We start from the raw sequence: 15,703 nt of genomic DNA, 5'->3' as shown, positions 1-15,703 counted from the left end.
TCAAGGTGCAGGACCTACCCGAGCTGTGTGAGACCTCCTGGCGGCCGAGGTAAACAAGGCTTTACAGCGCTTGATCTCATCCTCCAGACTCATCTTCTCAGCTGCTGACTGATTGCTGAAAGAACAATAAGAAAGATGTAAACAAAAAAAAAATCTGGGAGGGTTTTAGTGTATGCTTCACTATCACCTCTCTCTCACCACTTACCCCAGCTCTAGGAAATCACTCAACTTTGCTTCATAGTTGGCTTTCTTCTCTCGGATGTTTCGGGCCAGACTATGCATGAGAAAAAAATTATTATAGATCAATCAACACTGCATTTTTTTCTTCCTGTATGGGTAGTGATCTGCTGAAGCTGTAACCAATTGAGAGCAGCAAGAGGTTCCCATTCTGCTTTGAGACACTGTATTTGGGTAAGACACTGGGTACTATGAATGGTTTTGAAAATAATTATATGTTTTATATTTTGTTACTTGGAAGTAAGAAAGCACCTACAAAAAACTGGATGAAAACAGAAATTCCTATAGGTGAGGTTTAAATGAATGTGATTCATGATATTTTTCTTAAATGGCGAAATTAACATTTGCTTTATGACCTGAGTTTGAAAGCTGGTGGGAATCTACGACTGATTATGTATCACATTAACTTCTCTTGGTTCTTCAGATGCTCTGGTTTTATTATCTGTTGAGATTTTTTTTTTTAACACCTTCCATAAATTAAGCATCCCCCCTGCCCCTTTTATTTTGATTTTTTGGGTATACTTTTTTCTTCTTACACACACACACACACACACACACACACACACACACACACACACACACACACACACACACACACACACACACACACACAAAATACGTGTGTGTGTGTGTGTGTGTGTGTGTGTGTGTGTGTGTGTGTGACTCAATAATGCAAGACCAGCCGCTATAGTGAATACATTACATCAGAGATAATTTAATTCATGTTCAAGCTGTTAGCTGGGCTGCTTGAATAAAGAGATGCAGGAAACAAATATAAAAAGTGACCAGGTGATCCACCCTCATCAGCCTCAGTCTTACCTCCCATGCTCCTCCACCAACTCTTCTATATTCAGCTTGAGGGACTTCAGTACTTCCTGGTTGGCTTTCTTCTCCTTCTGGTCCTTCTTCACCTCCTCCTCCAGCTTCTGCTGGAACAGTGCCAGCTCTTTATTGGTCACCTTGGCAGGAGAAAACAACCAATAAGAGACACTTAAGCCATTCAGATTCAGCTAATCACTTCTAAATTCACTTTGACAATAACTGGTTAAGGACCTACTTGTATATTGGCAGTGATCTCCTGTATGTCTTCCTCGAGGGACTTGATGTCTTCTTTGTGCTTTAGGTTGACTTTGTCACAGCCGTTTGCCATTTTCTTGATCTGCTGCTCCAGCATCCTGTTGCTCTTTTCCTTCTTGTTGATGTCACCCTGGACAAATTAAAAAGGCCAAAAGGGTCAGCAAAAAAACAACTTAAACATATAACTAGACCGATATATGAGTCGACGTTAAGTTATTCCGATACGTCAGTATCGGTCCACATGTCGGCTGGTAAGTAACACAGGTTTTCTGCAGCCACCAAATTCAATTTAAGAATTTTTTAATACCTTTTTTTAATACCACACAGAATGCAATCTAAACCAGTAGGAACAATAAGGCTTAAAAGGTATTTATCAAGTATATGAATGACCTAGACCCTGATAAGCGGCAGAAAATTTAGGAAGTGACTGAAATGAAATAATTAATTAATAATTGATTCATTTAGTTTATATACGTTTTTGCTAAAAAAAAAAAAAAAAGTTATAACTAATGTTACAGCCTGTGGTAGGAAATACAAAATGATCTCAGATGTTTATAACGATATTTAAGACTTTTTAATACTTCTATGGCCTTTTTTGAGGAACTGAATCCAATGCTTTTTTAGACTTTTGAAGACCTACAGGTACCATGTAACAAAAAACTGCAGCACAGAGCCACACTAGGTTTAAGATAATTCAGAAACAATAGCTAAGTTTCCATCCAAATACATTTTTTAAAGGAATTTCCAGAAAATCAGCAAAAGAAAATGTAAGTGAATGTCAGCTGATTAACCCCCACCTCCCCCCCCCAAAAAAATCCAGTGTTGGCCAGGCTCTGCTTAAAGATTTACAGACGTACAAAGATACTTGACTCACCTGACAGCTCTCAAAACGCTCATGAAATTCTGTATTCACCACTACACTGCTCATGTTCTCCGGACTTGTCTAAGAGAACGGGGGAAAAAAAAAAAAAAATTCAAACTTACACACAATCCAGCATGTGTTTACATATTCATATATTCCATCTAGTTTGAATGTTGGCACCCACCTGTACTGCTGCATGTTTCTTCAAAATGTTTTCCTCAGTTTTCAATGAAGCGACTTCACCTAAAGACGGATTCATTTCCAAAACTCCAACATTAGACTCATTGACATATTGATCCAACTCCCCATAGTCATTATTAAAAAAGTAAGGGGCTTGTTGTTGACTGTTATCATTACTCCAATGATAGAAGGGATCATTCCCTGTTACAGAGGCGTTAACTCCACTAGCTGACTGGAAGCCAAATGCATAAGGACTTGGGAGGAGGGGATAGACTTCAGTTTGTGCAGATGAAAAATTGTCGAGATATCTTGTGAAAGTGGGTTCATGCAAATCAGGAGATAGTGTGTTTGTGTCAGGATCCAATATGACATCCAGGTCATCCAGGCTACCTCCATGTCCAGCCTGCTGCAGGCAAACGGCATGCTTAGCCAGGCCGATACACGTCCCCATCTTTATGAAGCGAAGGGACTCCAGGAGGAAGGACTCGAAGCCCCCTGCTTCTTGGATCTTCAGCTGAGCCACAGAAGGAAAATTTTCCAGTTCACCCACCAGCAGAGGGTCCTCAGCAACCAGGGGACCATGCTCCTCCAAGATCTGGGCAAAGTAGCTGCAGTAGTAGAAAGATAATCCAGATATTCCAATCAAAAGGAGAATACAGTATGAATGGAGAATACAATGTATACAAGGCCAATTGATGACCAAGTATTAACACACCAGGAACTAACTAATGCTTCAGTTGTCAAGACTTTTCATTCAAAGGAAAATATGTCAACCTGCTGATGGTGCTAGAAGTAAAAATTGGTTAAAAAGTTGACTATCATCTGAAATATTAACAGATTTTTCACAAATATCAAAATAATCACTATTGGCCGGGGTATAATGACAATAATTCTGTCAGCTGACAATCAAGTGTTTAGTCAGCAGTTCACCTGATTTCATGGAACTAACATTCAAAGGACAAAATGATGATCACTGCTGAGATAACTTTCTGCAGTTGTAAAATCCTGTCTTATAGTATTATAACCGCTGTGCATTGTTTTGGTGGCTGATGATCCTTCAAACTCCTGGGTCCGTTACACATACGGGCCTTCCTGGATCGAATGTCATTGTCTCATGCCCCCAACAACGCAGCCCCACTGTGGTTTTTAAATTTTCTGTCTGTATACTTTTTTTAAGCACTGATTCTACCTCCTTCAAGGAAACTGTGGGCCATTTGGGGCCACATCTGCTGGATCAGGGCTATCTCACCTGCTTAGACCAGTGGTTGCTAGGCTTGGGCAGTATCCGTTCTTTTTTGAATTTGTAGACATTGTTTAGCTCTGTTCACAAGTAAATTTAGCTTTCATTTTGTCTTTTTTAAGGACAAACTCACAGTGACAAATCTTCCCATCACTGCCTTGACACTCACTATTACTGACTGTTGGGCACCTGGGAAACTCATCAGCCAGAAAACGTTACAATGACTACTATTAATATGACAACCAACAATGGGGTTTTTAAAAAAAAAGTGGTTTCAATGTTTATTGGTTATGTCTTTCATTTTGATACATTTGAAAATATGTTATAAAGATGTAGTTTATGTAAATGTTGCCTCTTTTTTAATGCGGCTAAACGTTATTAAAAATGTACAGTAAAAAAATCTTGTATCTATACATGGAACTGTAGCTTGCACTTACTCATACAAACTCTCTTTTGTTGGGTCAGGGTTGTTGTCCAAAATCTTTTTATACTGACTTCTGTGTCTTCTGGTGCTGTTGTACTGGTCCTCAAAATCAGCCACTTGCTCTCTAAGGTGACTAGGTACACTGAATGGCTCAAAAGGGTGAAGGAATGATCTGTTGACAGAAAGCCCAATTTTATGAGAAATTATAATTACAATTACAGTACAATGTGCATCCATGTGGAGGATGCAACTTACAAAGAGTCATCTTCAAAAAAGTCTTGGTCCCACTCATCTCTTGGAGTTACACCTCTCATCCCAGACAAAACAATAACACCCTGCGAGTAAGATAAGAGGAAACACTTCAGAGTGATGTTACATAACCACATTCTCTTTTCAAACAACAACTACCAAGCTAACTTCTGACCTTTGGCTCTTTCAGTTTCTTTTTCCGGCCTCGACTCTTAGGCCTCATAGGAGAATTCTGAAATTAAAACAAAGTCAATGAGAATAAACTTTGGAACTCAAATTTGATGACGTCTGCTCAACGCTTTATTTAAAATTAAAAGAAATCAGGCAGATCCATGAGGGTTAAATCATATTAAAGGAATAGTTCAACATTTTGGGAAAAGCGCTTATTCGCCAAGGCAGCAAGTGTGGTTTTACAGGGAGATATGTACTCGACTATTTTCGGCCCAACAATGTGTAATTTGTACACTTTGGTTTTTGTACATATTAAATAAACAAGACATGAAATACAACATGGTACATAGAATGTAGTGTAATAAATTTTTCATGGGCCATACTGGTAAAGATAATAATGTCTACAATGATTTATTAAGTAGAATTGATAACACATTTTTTCAGTATCGCCCAGCTGTATGTAACAGTTATTCCTTGTAATAGAATTAATCAATTAAGTTGGCTGGGTCCTGATGAGCGGCAGAAAATTGATGGACTAAACAACTGCAGAACAAGTTATTTCTAAAATTCACACTTGCCCATTATTAGACAATGAGCTGCATAACTACTATAGGTAGCAGTATGTGGAAAGCTATCGTTATCCAAAATGCTGCACATGCGCAGGGCTTCTGAACTAAAACATACTATGGACTGAGTTATTTTCTTTGCCCAACCATAGTTGGTTGAAATTTAGTAAAGTGCTGCAGTGTGTGGTGGTCAGCCGGTCTCGATTATTCATGCTCCACTCTGCTAACTTTAGTCTGTGATGGGATATGAAGCACACACAAAATATTTCACTTTTGTCATGCAAAGATAATTATTATGTCATTAAATCCAAAATGTGTTTGTTTTTTTTTAAGATGAGCTACAAGATCACTCTGTATTTGTGCACTGTACACCATCCAGATGCTGTACTGTTCCCTTGCAGTTGCGTTTCACCTCTTTCGTTCCGTCAAGTTGACGTTATTAACTAACATTATTACAGAAATTGATTTTTGGCTTTTGTGAATCGATTGAGATTTGTAGAAGATAAGACTCACAATTCTTTAGGTGAATCAATTATTTTTTACCCACCCGTGTATTGCATCTCCTGACAGCCTACAATCACACACAAACAAGTCTAGATCAACACCTAGTATATGGCTGGACCATTCATTATCTCTTTGCTCTCTCCTACTCTCTGTGCTCACATATACAATATTTTAATGTAACCGAATTCCCAATAAAGCTGCTCTCATTTACATGTTTTTCTATTTCTGTTGTCAGACAATGGAACAAGTATTTACATTTCCAAGCAGCTCTGCTCTGCTAAAATCCTGATTTTATAACCGCAACATCTTCTGACAACATCACCACACACATAAGTTAAAGAAAATGGCTGTGCTGTGATTTCAGCTATATTTACCTGTAAAATGATCCCTCAGAGAGAGAGTTAGAAGCTCATCCACGTCTGTGTCTGCCGTGCAGTCAAAAAACGAGACGCATAGAGAGGTGTGCCTGCGGAGGGAAAGCCTGACCTCGCGCTTGTGGGGCAAAACTTGCGACTCTCTTCCCCGGAAAGTAGATAAGGTTTGTCCAGAACGTTGCTAGATTTGTTGCTACTTGCTTTTGTGAAGAAAACTCGGTAAAAGGGTGTGAAAAGTCGATAAATCTAGTGACAAAGGAACTAAGTTGGCAACACGGCCTGTAAACACCCCCGTTTACACAATAGAAACTGTTTGCAGCAATTACTTTTGAAAGAGACATGGCCAATGGGGAAACTCCAACACTCAGCTGGCCAACCATTGGTGTAACTTCACTCACTCACTCGCTCAGTCAGGCACAGACATTCACGTTTATAGGGTTGTTGTAGTCCAGCCAATGTGTAAGTATTGTTACTGTGTGCGGTAGGCAAGAAAAACACCTTTGAAGACTCCATACCTAATACCTTTTAAATAACTTTTTCGTTTAAGGGAACTCAATTCAATGCTTTTTAAAACTTTTTAAGAACTGCGGCTACCCTGTACTAGTCATTTCCATGTATTTCAAGGCTTTATGCTACACTAACAGCTAACTGGATGGTGACAATAACTTCATTTTTACTGTACAAATGTGAGAACGATCTTCTCATCAAACTATTGGCACGAAAGCAAATAAGCATATTTCCCAAAATGTCAAACTACTCCTTTACTTTTAGTTTATGTGGCAAACAATTTCTATCCTGTGTCATATCAACCCAGGAAAACAAAATGCTATTAGGTTTCTGGAGACTTACATTTTGATTTACGTCAGACTTTTTTAAGACTGAACAATGTCCATCTGAAAAACAAAGAATTGGAAGTTAAATCATGAGGTCAGGGCAAAAACCAGCAGAAAATTAGTTGGTCTTTGAATCAAGTTAAATATGCTTACCCATCATATCAAAATACTCATCCAGTAAAGTGTGGCAGGAGAGATACTTATCCCTATGCTCCTCCAGAGTCCAGATAAAGAGTCTTATGTCATGTGGCTGGGCCTGTTTTAGGTATTCAGTCACAGTCAAGCCAATGCTTGAAAAAAGCTCTGGACTAGTACCAAGCTTCGCTATAATGATGTCCTGTAATGGACCAAAGTTGAACAGAAGAGCCAGGTCCAGCTGTTCCAAGTGTTCTGTGTAGCGCTCAATGAAGGATTTAGCAGCATTCAGGCCTAAAGTAAGCAGAAAGCAGTTGGTCAGACTTCCCAACCTGGCACTAATGTTAAAGTCCACAATTTTTGCATGACTTGTCTATGCAAATGCTTTTGTGTGTACTTCAAAGTGACCTATTTATTAAATTCTGATATATTCTGTCTTGAATAAACTCTGAAATTCCTCCATTTAACAGAGCACTCAAAAACCCATATATACACTTGCTATTAGCTGAGCCTTACAACTGACTACTGAGTTTCATGTCACACATAACCTAAATTTTTATGTTTGACATAAAACATTAAGGCTAGTCAAAACATTACACACATATTTACAATAACATGATGAATGCTGACCTGCATTGTTAAGATGACAGGCCCACTTGTTGAGTTTGGGATTTACATCCAGACAGCTACTCAGTAGTTGGATCAGGATACGAGCCCAAACCCGGTTCTTCCTCTCTAGTAGCAGCTCAACAGCCTGACCAAGCGTCTCCAGCGGCTCCTGCTGCCAGTTCAGCATCCTCTCAGCTAGCTGGTTCCCCCTTGATGAGTCCAGCTCTAGCCAGGGCCTCAGACTGCCGGTTAGGGCCGACACGTGGAGGGCCTTCTCCTCTTTTAGCAGCTCCATGTTCTGGCTGATCTGCAGCAGAACTCGATCCCTGTACAGCAACCAGGCTGACAACACCATGGAAACATGACCAAAAAAATGACTCATCGACCCTTGTTTAGCCGGTAAAAAACATGCAGCTCTAAAAAAATGTAGTTAAAGTTGCTGCTGCCTGCCAGTGTGAAAATCTGCTGAACAGGAATTGGGTTAAAAAAAAAAAAGAAAAGAAAAAAAAGAAATAAAGAAAACTACACCAAGTTAAGATGTAAACACAATCTAATTGGATTATCTTATGTCCCACTAAAAGAACAAATGTGCTAAGAGTACTAGTGCTTTGTCATCAAGAATGCTAACATCAGTTTAAAAAAAAAAAAAAAAAGAGACAACTTTTACTTCACTAATACGTAATTTTATGTAGCAACCTGCTCCAAAGTTTAATCAGATCATCTCTCCATATGGAGTTCCTGTGATGTTAGTATGAAGTTTCTGCTTTATATTGTTTGAGTTGTCATGTTCACAAGAAAAATCATTTTCTTCCTAGATAAGTCAATTAGCTCATTAATTAGACTTTTCATACCAACATGTTTGTATTTACATTCTACATATCTGGTATCAATTTAAACTCTTAAATTGTTAAGGAGTTTCAGCAATTTCTCGGAAATCAATGTTTTCTCATTAATATACAAATTTAATCCAAAATTTAATCATATCATCTATTCCATGTAGAGTACCTGTGGTGTAAGTATGAAGTTTCTACTACGTATTGTTCTCAAGTTATCAGTCTCACAAGAATGTGTCCATACAGTCACAGACGCCAACACAACAACTTAATGTCCTACATACCATGTACCATCGTGACGGAACTATTAAAAAAAAAAAAACACTAAACACTAAAATCTCACACTGATAATACGTCCTGGGACAAAAGAATCTGAATCTTCAAAAACCTTGCTGGCAAATTTGCTAGTTAAAACGATTCAGCTGGGCAAAAGTAGGAGGTGTTGGCAAGGCTGATTTTATTTGTTAGCTTTTTTACATGTTTATGTCAGCCGACAAGTAATAAGAAAAATCAGTGCAGAAATGGCAAAGATATCTTTGAAACAAACAGTGTCTCCATTAAAGCGTTTGTCCACCAGAGAGCACTGGCAAAATTATTTTTCAACTGTAAAATGTGCCGCCCAATGCAAATTTTAAAAATCCTTAAAATATTTGTGGTGTTGTTTAAAACTCAAATCTCAGTATTTACCTAAAAAATTCACTGATAGTCAAGCTCTAGCATGTACATTAGTCAAAAGATGTAACTGGTATTTAAGATCAAGTTATGTTCATCATTGTTTACAAAATCTGACAAAGCTCCTCCAATAACCTGAGTTTAGATAAGGTTCTGCAATTTGTTGTACATTACAACAGTTTTTTTTTCCTATTATCACCACAATCTATTGTGAATATAAAAATGTATTAAATTAAACCAACTGATGAGAATATACAAATTTCAGTTCTCCTGAATGAGCTCACCATTTAGAAAAATGACCTCTTCAGATTGAGCGCACTCAGAGAAACATGTCAGACATTCTGCATAGTTGTGACACTTTCAGAAGCAGTACCTTTCTGTTGACTCTGAGTAGCAGAGTCTTCTTTCTGCTGCAGAATCTCATCGTTGATAGCCTGCTTATCTTGAAATGACTGCTTATGCTGCTTCCTCCTGAGCCTGTGCTCTTCCTTTGATTTTAACTTCTTCAGACTGAATATACAAAAGAGAAGGCAGTTATTTAGAAACAATTACTTGTCATTGTACAGTATAAAAGCTTTTTAATGGATCATAACCATGACTAATTAATTGAGAATGGGGAATTGTGTATGAGAGGAATTTACACACTGTCAACTGTAAATCAAAAATATGAATTACATTTTTTTTCCACAAAACATGCAGTGAAGTACCAATCAAATGTTTAGGAAAGCCTGTAGCCTGAAAGGCAAAACCCAGGCCACTAAAAGGTCACACAGCACTCAATGCTCCTTCATGATGCTTATTGCTGTGGGCTTGAGGCAACAGCGATGAGCAAGTGTGCATTTTTATTTTTTGAAGATTTAATGAATTAATAACTGATTTTAAAAATCAAATTGCAAAAATTATTTTTAATCGTTACATTTTACATTTTGTAATTCTACTTACCTATACATCTTCCATTCATATTCCATTCTAAATTAAACTATTAATTCATCATTTAAGGACAGAAATAAGGAAAATGAATTATTAATAGGCAAATTTAATTATCTTTTTATTATTAATTTACTTTGAGTTAAATAATGTCCTAATTTAAATGCAAATACATTATATTTTTAATAATTGGTTGTCTGTAATCAATCAATCAAAAAAAATAAAAAATCCATAGTCAGCATGTGTGAGGCATGTAACAGTGATTAAAGTTGTAGAGACAACCTTTGGAATATCAGTTCAGTAGTTTACAGAATTGCATTTCTGATAACACTGATAGAGAATCTGCACCTCAAGAACTCATTAAGTATTGTGCTGTAATAAGAAACCTGTTTTTCAAAGTTACTGGTAACACAGCAGTAATCAGGCAGTCATGCTGTGATGGACTGCTAATCAGTATAGCCACAGCGAGTCAGCTCCATGAACTGCCTTTGAGTGCAGCCTCACCTTGTACATTTTTGATTCACTTTTGGCTTCTTGGGAGTCTGTAGTTTGGGGATGGCAGCTTCAAACTGAAAAGAGCACGAAATAAGGTCAACACTAACCCTCTCATTCATGAGCACGGGGACTCTAAAAGTTCACTTCACCTCCACAGATGTATCTTACCTTACATTTCACCAATCCTGTTGGACCAAAGATTTTGATACTACAGATGTGGCCGACACAGTCTGGAGTCAAACATGCCTCTTGCAGGAAATCCTGCAACATAAGAAATACATTTAACAACACATTTAGCAACATTTAGACCGGGAGCAGGGCTTAACAGCTACCCTGGCTCTGTGCATGGTGAAAAAAATACACCTATTCTGGAAATAAATAGAGATTAACCCATGAAATGCTGTTATGAAATCTCAAATTACCTTTTCATTCTTTTCAAAGAAGGTTGTTGTCTTTAGGGTCTTCCAACAGGTCATGTGGTATTCAACAGTGCAGCTCTGACAGCAGCATATTTGAATGAAGCCCTACGTTAAGAAGCACACGGAGTTCAAATTAATCTGTGCTTTTCATATTTGAATTCCAAAACGCCACCTGGCCGCTGTCATTTACCTTAAAATCTGGATCAGTGAAATAGATTTCAGCTTTCAAAGGGCCATGGCATTTCTCAAGTCGACAAATGGCATCAGGAATAGGAGGAAATTTGCACAAGTCGATAGCACTCTCCAAAATTTCCTAAAAAGACGAAAGACAAGGAAGACAACCTAAGGATAAACCTAATTTTTAAACTATACTCATGGTTAAAGCGCATTGACCCGTGCCCACAAAAAAACTATTTAAAGTATGGTCCCCACCTCTCGTGATTTAAGGCTGCTAATGTAGCCAGGTACCAAATTGTTTGTCAGAAATAAACACAAACCTACACTAACAACATACCTTGAAATATTCAGGTTGTGTTTCTTTGACAATCTCTTTTGTTAAAGGCCAGGTGAGTTTACCAGGTGTTATTTGATTTTTGACCATCTGCAGGGAATCTGAAAACTGCTCCAGAGCAACTGAAAACCTGCAGAAGAGACGCACATGTTGTACAGTTTTAAACTGCAAACTACAAAAAGTGTGAATAAGTGACACAAAACAGTTAAGACCGGAGGCTACTGTACCTGTTCTCTTTGAGATACACCCTCCCAATTGCATAGTAAACCAGACATTGAAATGTCCTCTCCTCAAATGATTTTATCTTCGTCGTAAGTTTTTGTGCTTCTGCAAGTTCCTGTGTTTCACAAAGTAACCACAAATTTAATGACTGCATCACATGAAAATCAAACACAATTTTCAATGTTATATATAATTCAAACGCTCAAATTATCCTGTCCATGTAATACCACCTAGACTTGAAGCAACAAACTAATTTCAATGGGAAAACACAAGTCTACAAACATGAATATAGGGTTTATATCTTAATTTCAACCTTGCCTGGAACAAAGAGCACCACCGCTAACATCAGGAGAAATTATAAAAAATTTTAAATGTAATAATTTAAGTTTATCAACTAGATTAATAATCAAAAATTAATAATCAGGGCCGAAAGTGCTTAGACAAATCAGATCATGCAAATATAGTCCATTAGTCCATGTCATAGAGGTTTGAGCTACAGTCATGTCAGTTATTATCAATTATAACTGACTGCTGTTGCCATTCAGAGCTAACAAGCCTATTTATGAGTTACCTCCGGCTGGCCAATTTCTGTCAGGGCCAATGCACGGCCATACAGTAGCAACAATACATCCAGGATGGAAAGTCCAAGTTCCTGAGAAAGTAAAAGGAAAAACAAATCATTCTCCAAATTCACTTCCCTCAACTGAAGAGAGCAGGAAACTGGCTTCACTGCTAAATAATAAACAGCCAAAATATAATACAGTCACAGGTTTTTCACAAGGTTTGAGGCATTTTTGCCTGTATTTGATAGCTGATAGTGAAGACTGACAGGAAATGTATGACAGAGAGGAGGGTGACTTGGAACAAAAGGTCCCCAGCTGGATATAAACCAGTGATGTTGCATTGACATTATATACATCATTTTCAAAAAGTACTTTTGTAGTCTAGGTGGTGCAGAGTGGACAAACCTGAATACACAGCACCACAAATCAGCAGCCCAAGTTAGGCTGATGATGGTCTTAGTGTTCAATTTACATTTGTGGACAAATTAAAAGTATGGTCATGTCATGTGCATGTTTATATTCTGCAAAACATATACTGCTGCAACAATCAAATACATAAAAATTCTGCACATATTAGATGGTTCTCTGAATCTGCTTGCAAAACGTTGGGGATTTTGGCTCATAAGTTGTGCAACAGCATAAAGTGCTACAACTCTAGCACTGGTTTGCATATCAGTTGTATGATTACCTTGGGTGTGTTGGTTTCCAGTACGGCCAGTGCCTGGCTGAAGGCCTGCTCTGCATTGCGGCTGCGGAGGTCAGCCAGAGCAGTATGGGCATCCTGCACCATAGATCTCAACTCTTTACACACACCTGATTTACTCTCGGCCACTTTCTGGTTCTGAACAGATCACACATCACAGCAGGTCAGCCATTTCATTAAATGATATCCTTATGACTTAAAAGCTACAATCTCTCTAATTTTTAAATGCTATGCAATGGGATGATGTTAAATACAAGCTATCAAAACAGCACATTACCGAACTGTGGCTACTTTCATCCAGCAAGTGTGTAAGATTGACACCATGACATCAACTCTTTTGGTATGCAAAACAAACAATAGGCTCAGTGCGTCAATACTCCAGGCTCTGTGAATCTCAACACCACTCATGACTCAAGATAGATGGCAATAGGCCTGTCAAATGACAGCAGCAGAGCTCCCAACATGAATAATTTTCGTTTGCATTACATGACATGTTAGCACAGCCTTACCTCATCTTCAGACTGGCTATTTCTGTTCCTTGATTTCTTCTTTGCTGTAGTGCTGGAATCTCCTTTTCCATTCTTTGCAGAAAACTCACTAGAAGCACAGATTTTTTTCCAATCAGCTATACAGTCTGAAATCGATTCTGCCACACTACACTGTACTGCACGAAATGATTACAGGGACAAATTCTTTATGTGACTGAAACCAACAGGAGTAAACCCAGTGTTTGAACCCTCCTGTTAGCCTTCATTTTACTTCACTGTATGATTATATAGATGTAACAGACTGTTCGGAGCTGTAGTTACTGTTGTCAGGCTGGTCTCCCCAGCAATGAGCAGTGCATGGCAATGAGCAAAAAGCACAGAACTTCGTGGAGCATTTATACTCTTTGGTGAGTACAGAAGAGAGGGGTTGCTCTGTAACACTTCAAAGAGATAAAATACACACATATGCTTAGTTCCATAATTAATTGGTGAGATGAACTGCAGCTGCAGGGATGAAAGACAACTGCCTGGTACCAACTGGTTGGGTTTTATCCCCAAGGTCAGGCTGTACCTTTCAACTGAACAGTTCGCAATTCAGTTCATGCCAATAATATAAATACAGCCTAACAGGTGAATAGTATCATGTGAATAGTATTAAAATTTTCAATTACACTGCATTTTAAAATAACAGTGAGCTGGGGCAGAAAGTGGTGGTTGTAGGGGTCCTAGTAGAATCCAAGTGCAGATCTGTAAGCTGTGTCACAATTTATATAAGCACTAAATAGCAAACAGATAGCAAAAAGGAAATAGCAAAAGTACTTCAACTAACCTTTTTGAGGGTTTTGGGTCTTTAGTACTGCCTTTCATCTGTGCAGTCCGTTCATTTTTCCCTGGGGAGGAAATATAAGCCATGAAATTTTTCAGTGTCATTGTGACAGAAGTCTGTGAGCAGGTCAAGTCGTGAGGTTTCAGGAGACCCAGATGTCTTAAGCAGACACATTTATTGATGCATCGAGGAGAACAGAGGCGAGCCATACGATTGACACTGTGTAATTCCACCCCAATTTCTGAAGGTCGTCATCCCTGCAGGGCTTATTTAAACCTCACAGAACTTAAATAAAACTTACCATGGGTCCAAATAAGGATATTCAGGATATTCTACATGGGACCACAGGATCAAACCATACACGTGTAAAGACTATTGGGTACCAGATGATAAACATGAACCTGCGTTACCTAGGTCAAGTTGTACAGTCTATCATCCTCTCCAGGAAGGGAGGCTTGATCCTCAAGGGGCACCTGCATAATGACTGTCTACTTCTTCCCCTGAACTATTGTTTTAGGGCCTACTTATACATTTTAAAAGCCTAAAACTAACCTAATACTAAGACCTACAGAAGGAAAAATTCCTTCACAGTCAGGAGCATAAAATACAAGAGGACTAGTCTCAGATCTCTTATCAGTTTGTTGGCTAAAATGACAAAAATACTACAGTTCTGAACAGTCATTAATACTCCTACAGAGGGATGAACTGATTCAGAAGATAGGAATCTGGGTCAATCTAGCCACTTTTTTCACTCCATGGATACCAAAAACACTAGGAGACATAAAGCTAAATATCTATGGCTGCAACTAAATTATTTTATTGATCAATAAATCGTTTGCTCTACAAAATGTCAGAAAACGGTGAAAAATGGGGAATCCCAATTTCAAAAGCTTGCAGCTTCTAAAGTTTTTTTTTTGTCAGGCATAAAACCCAAAGCTTCCATTAACAATGTGTTTCTAACCGAACAACTCAACAAATTGTGCAAAAATGTAACATAATATTTGAGATTTCATTAAGACACAATCCTGCTTTACCTGAGTTATTTTGAGTGGTTTACAATATAAAACCCTGAGCTGTTATCTGCTTAAGAGAACTAAACATATGTTGTAGCAAAAACAAGGCATGACATGGACAACATAGTATGAAGCTCTTTAGTACAAACATATAACAGAAGCCATCAGCCTGTGTTGACAGTATGTATAAGCCCCATAAGGCCAGAAATTGTTTGCTGGAAAGCACAACCAACGGGATACCAAGGATCTGTACCCAGGTCAAAAAATTGTAGTTGACTGCATCAGTAGGTGTTAAAACAAACTCACCTGGTTGCTTGTCCATTTTAACCTCGGAGACCTGTCAACACACAAGTTAATTAGTGACACTGAACTAGGGCTGGGCAGCATATAGACCTTTTAAGGTGTAGTGATATACTATCAAACAAGATACAGGATGAGAAGATACCGTTCATACTGATATAGTTTGATGTTGCGTTACATAACCCATTTCCTCCATAAAGCCGTGCCAGTTTTTCCATCTCTCCTCTCTCACGCCCTTTGTACAACACCACCCCCACTGTGCTTCTGCGT

At 38.3% G+C, this 15,703-nt stretch overlaps 1 protein-coding gene across 2 annotated transcripts in view; it reads right to left on the bottom strand.

Annotated features, from left to right (window-relative positions):
• ttc3 (tetratricopeptide repeat domain 3) overlaps positions 1 to 15,703 on the bottom strand; it is a 36,201-nt gene that overhangs the window by 7,887 nt on the left and 12,611 nt on the right. For both annotated transcript variants that reach the window (XM_040149817.1, XM_040149818.1), the window contains exons 15-38: positions 15,440 to 15,470; positions 14,124 to 14,184; positions 13,316 to 13,403; positions 12,792 to 12,944; positions 12,112 to 12,192; positions 11,546 to 11,655; positions 11,322 to 11,448; positions 10,998 to 11,120; positions 10,811 to 10,912; positions 10,557 to 10,649; positions 10,398 to 10,462; positions 9,340 to 9,476; positions 7,483 to 7,803; positions 6,871 to 7,146; positions 6,734 to 6,777; positions 4,445 to 4,501; positions 4,276 to 4,355; positions 4,034 to 4,192; positions 2,361 to 2,964; positions 2,189 to 2,257; positions 1,295 to 1,444; positions 1,057 to 1,196; positions 206 to 274; positions 19 to 115 (exon numbers count right to left, since the gene is read on the bottom strand). In XM_040149817.1, the coding sequence (XP_040005751.1) occupies positions 19 to 115; positions 206 to 274; positions 1,057 to 1,196; positions 1,295 to 1,444; positions 2,189 to 2,257; positions 2,361 to 2,964; positions 4,034 to 4,192; positions 4,276 to 4,355; positions 4,445 to 4,501; positions 6,734 to 6,777; positions 6,871 to 7,146; positions 7,483 to 7,803; positions 9,340 to 9,476; positions 10,398 to 10,462; positions 10,557 to 10,649; positions 10,811 to 10,912; positions 10,998 to 11,120; positions 11,322 to 11,448; positions 11,546 to 11,655; positions 12,112 to 12,192; positions 12,792 to 12,944; positions 13,316 to 13,403; positions 14,124 to 14,184; positions 15,440 to 15,470 (3,237 nt within the window). The remainder of the gene's footprint in view (positions 1 to 18; positions 116 to 205; positions 275 to 1,056; positions 1,197 to 1,294; positions 1,445 to 2,188; positions 2,258 to 2,360; positions 2,965 to 4,033; positions 4,193 to 4,275; positions 4,356 to 4,444; positions 4,502 to 6,733; positions 6,778 to 6,870; positions 7,147 to 7,482; positions 7,804 to 9,339; positions 9,477 to 10,397; positions 10,463 to 10,556; positions 10,650 to 10,810; positions 10,913 to 10,997; positions 11,121 to 11,321; positions 11,449 to 11,545; positions 11,656 to 12,111; positions 12,193 to 12,791; positions 12,945 to 13,315; positions 13,404 to 14,123; positions 14,185 to 15,439; positions 15,471 to 15,703) is intronic.

The sequence above is a fragment of the Xiphias gladius genome, chromosome 17 (assembly GCF_016859285.1).
Source record: "Xiphias gladius isolate SHS-SW01 ecotype Sanya breed wild chromosome 17, ASM1685928v1, whole genome shotgun sequence".
In the NCBI taxonomy this organism is placed as follows: Eukaryota; Metazoa; Chordata; class Actinopteri; order Istiophoriformes; family Xiphiidae; genus Xiphias; species Xiphias gladius.
Note: the sequence above shows the minus strand (reverse complement) of the source record. Positions and strands in the feature narration are given on the sequence as shown.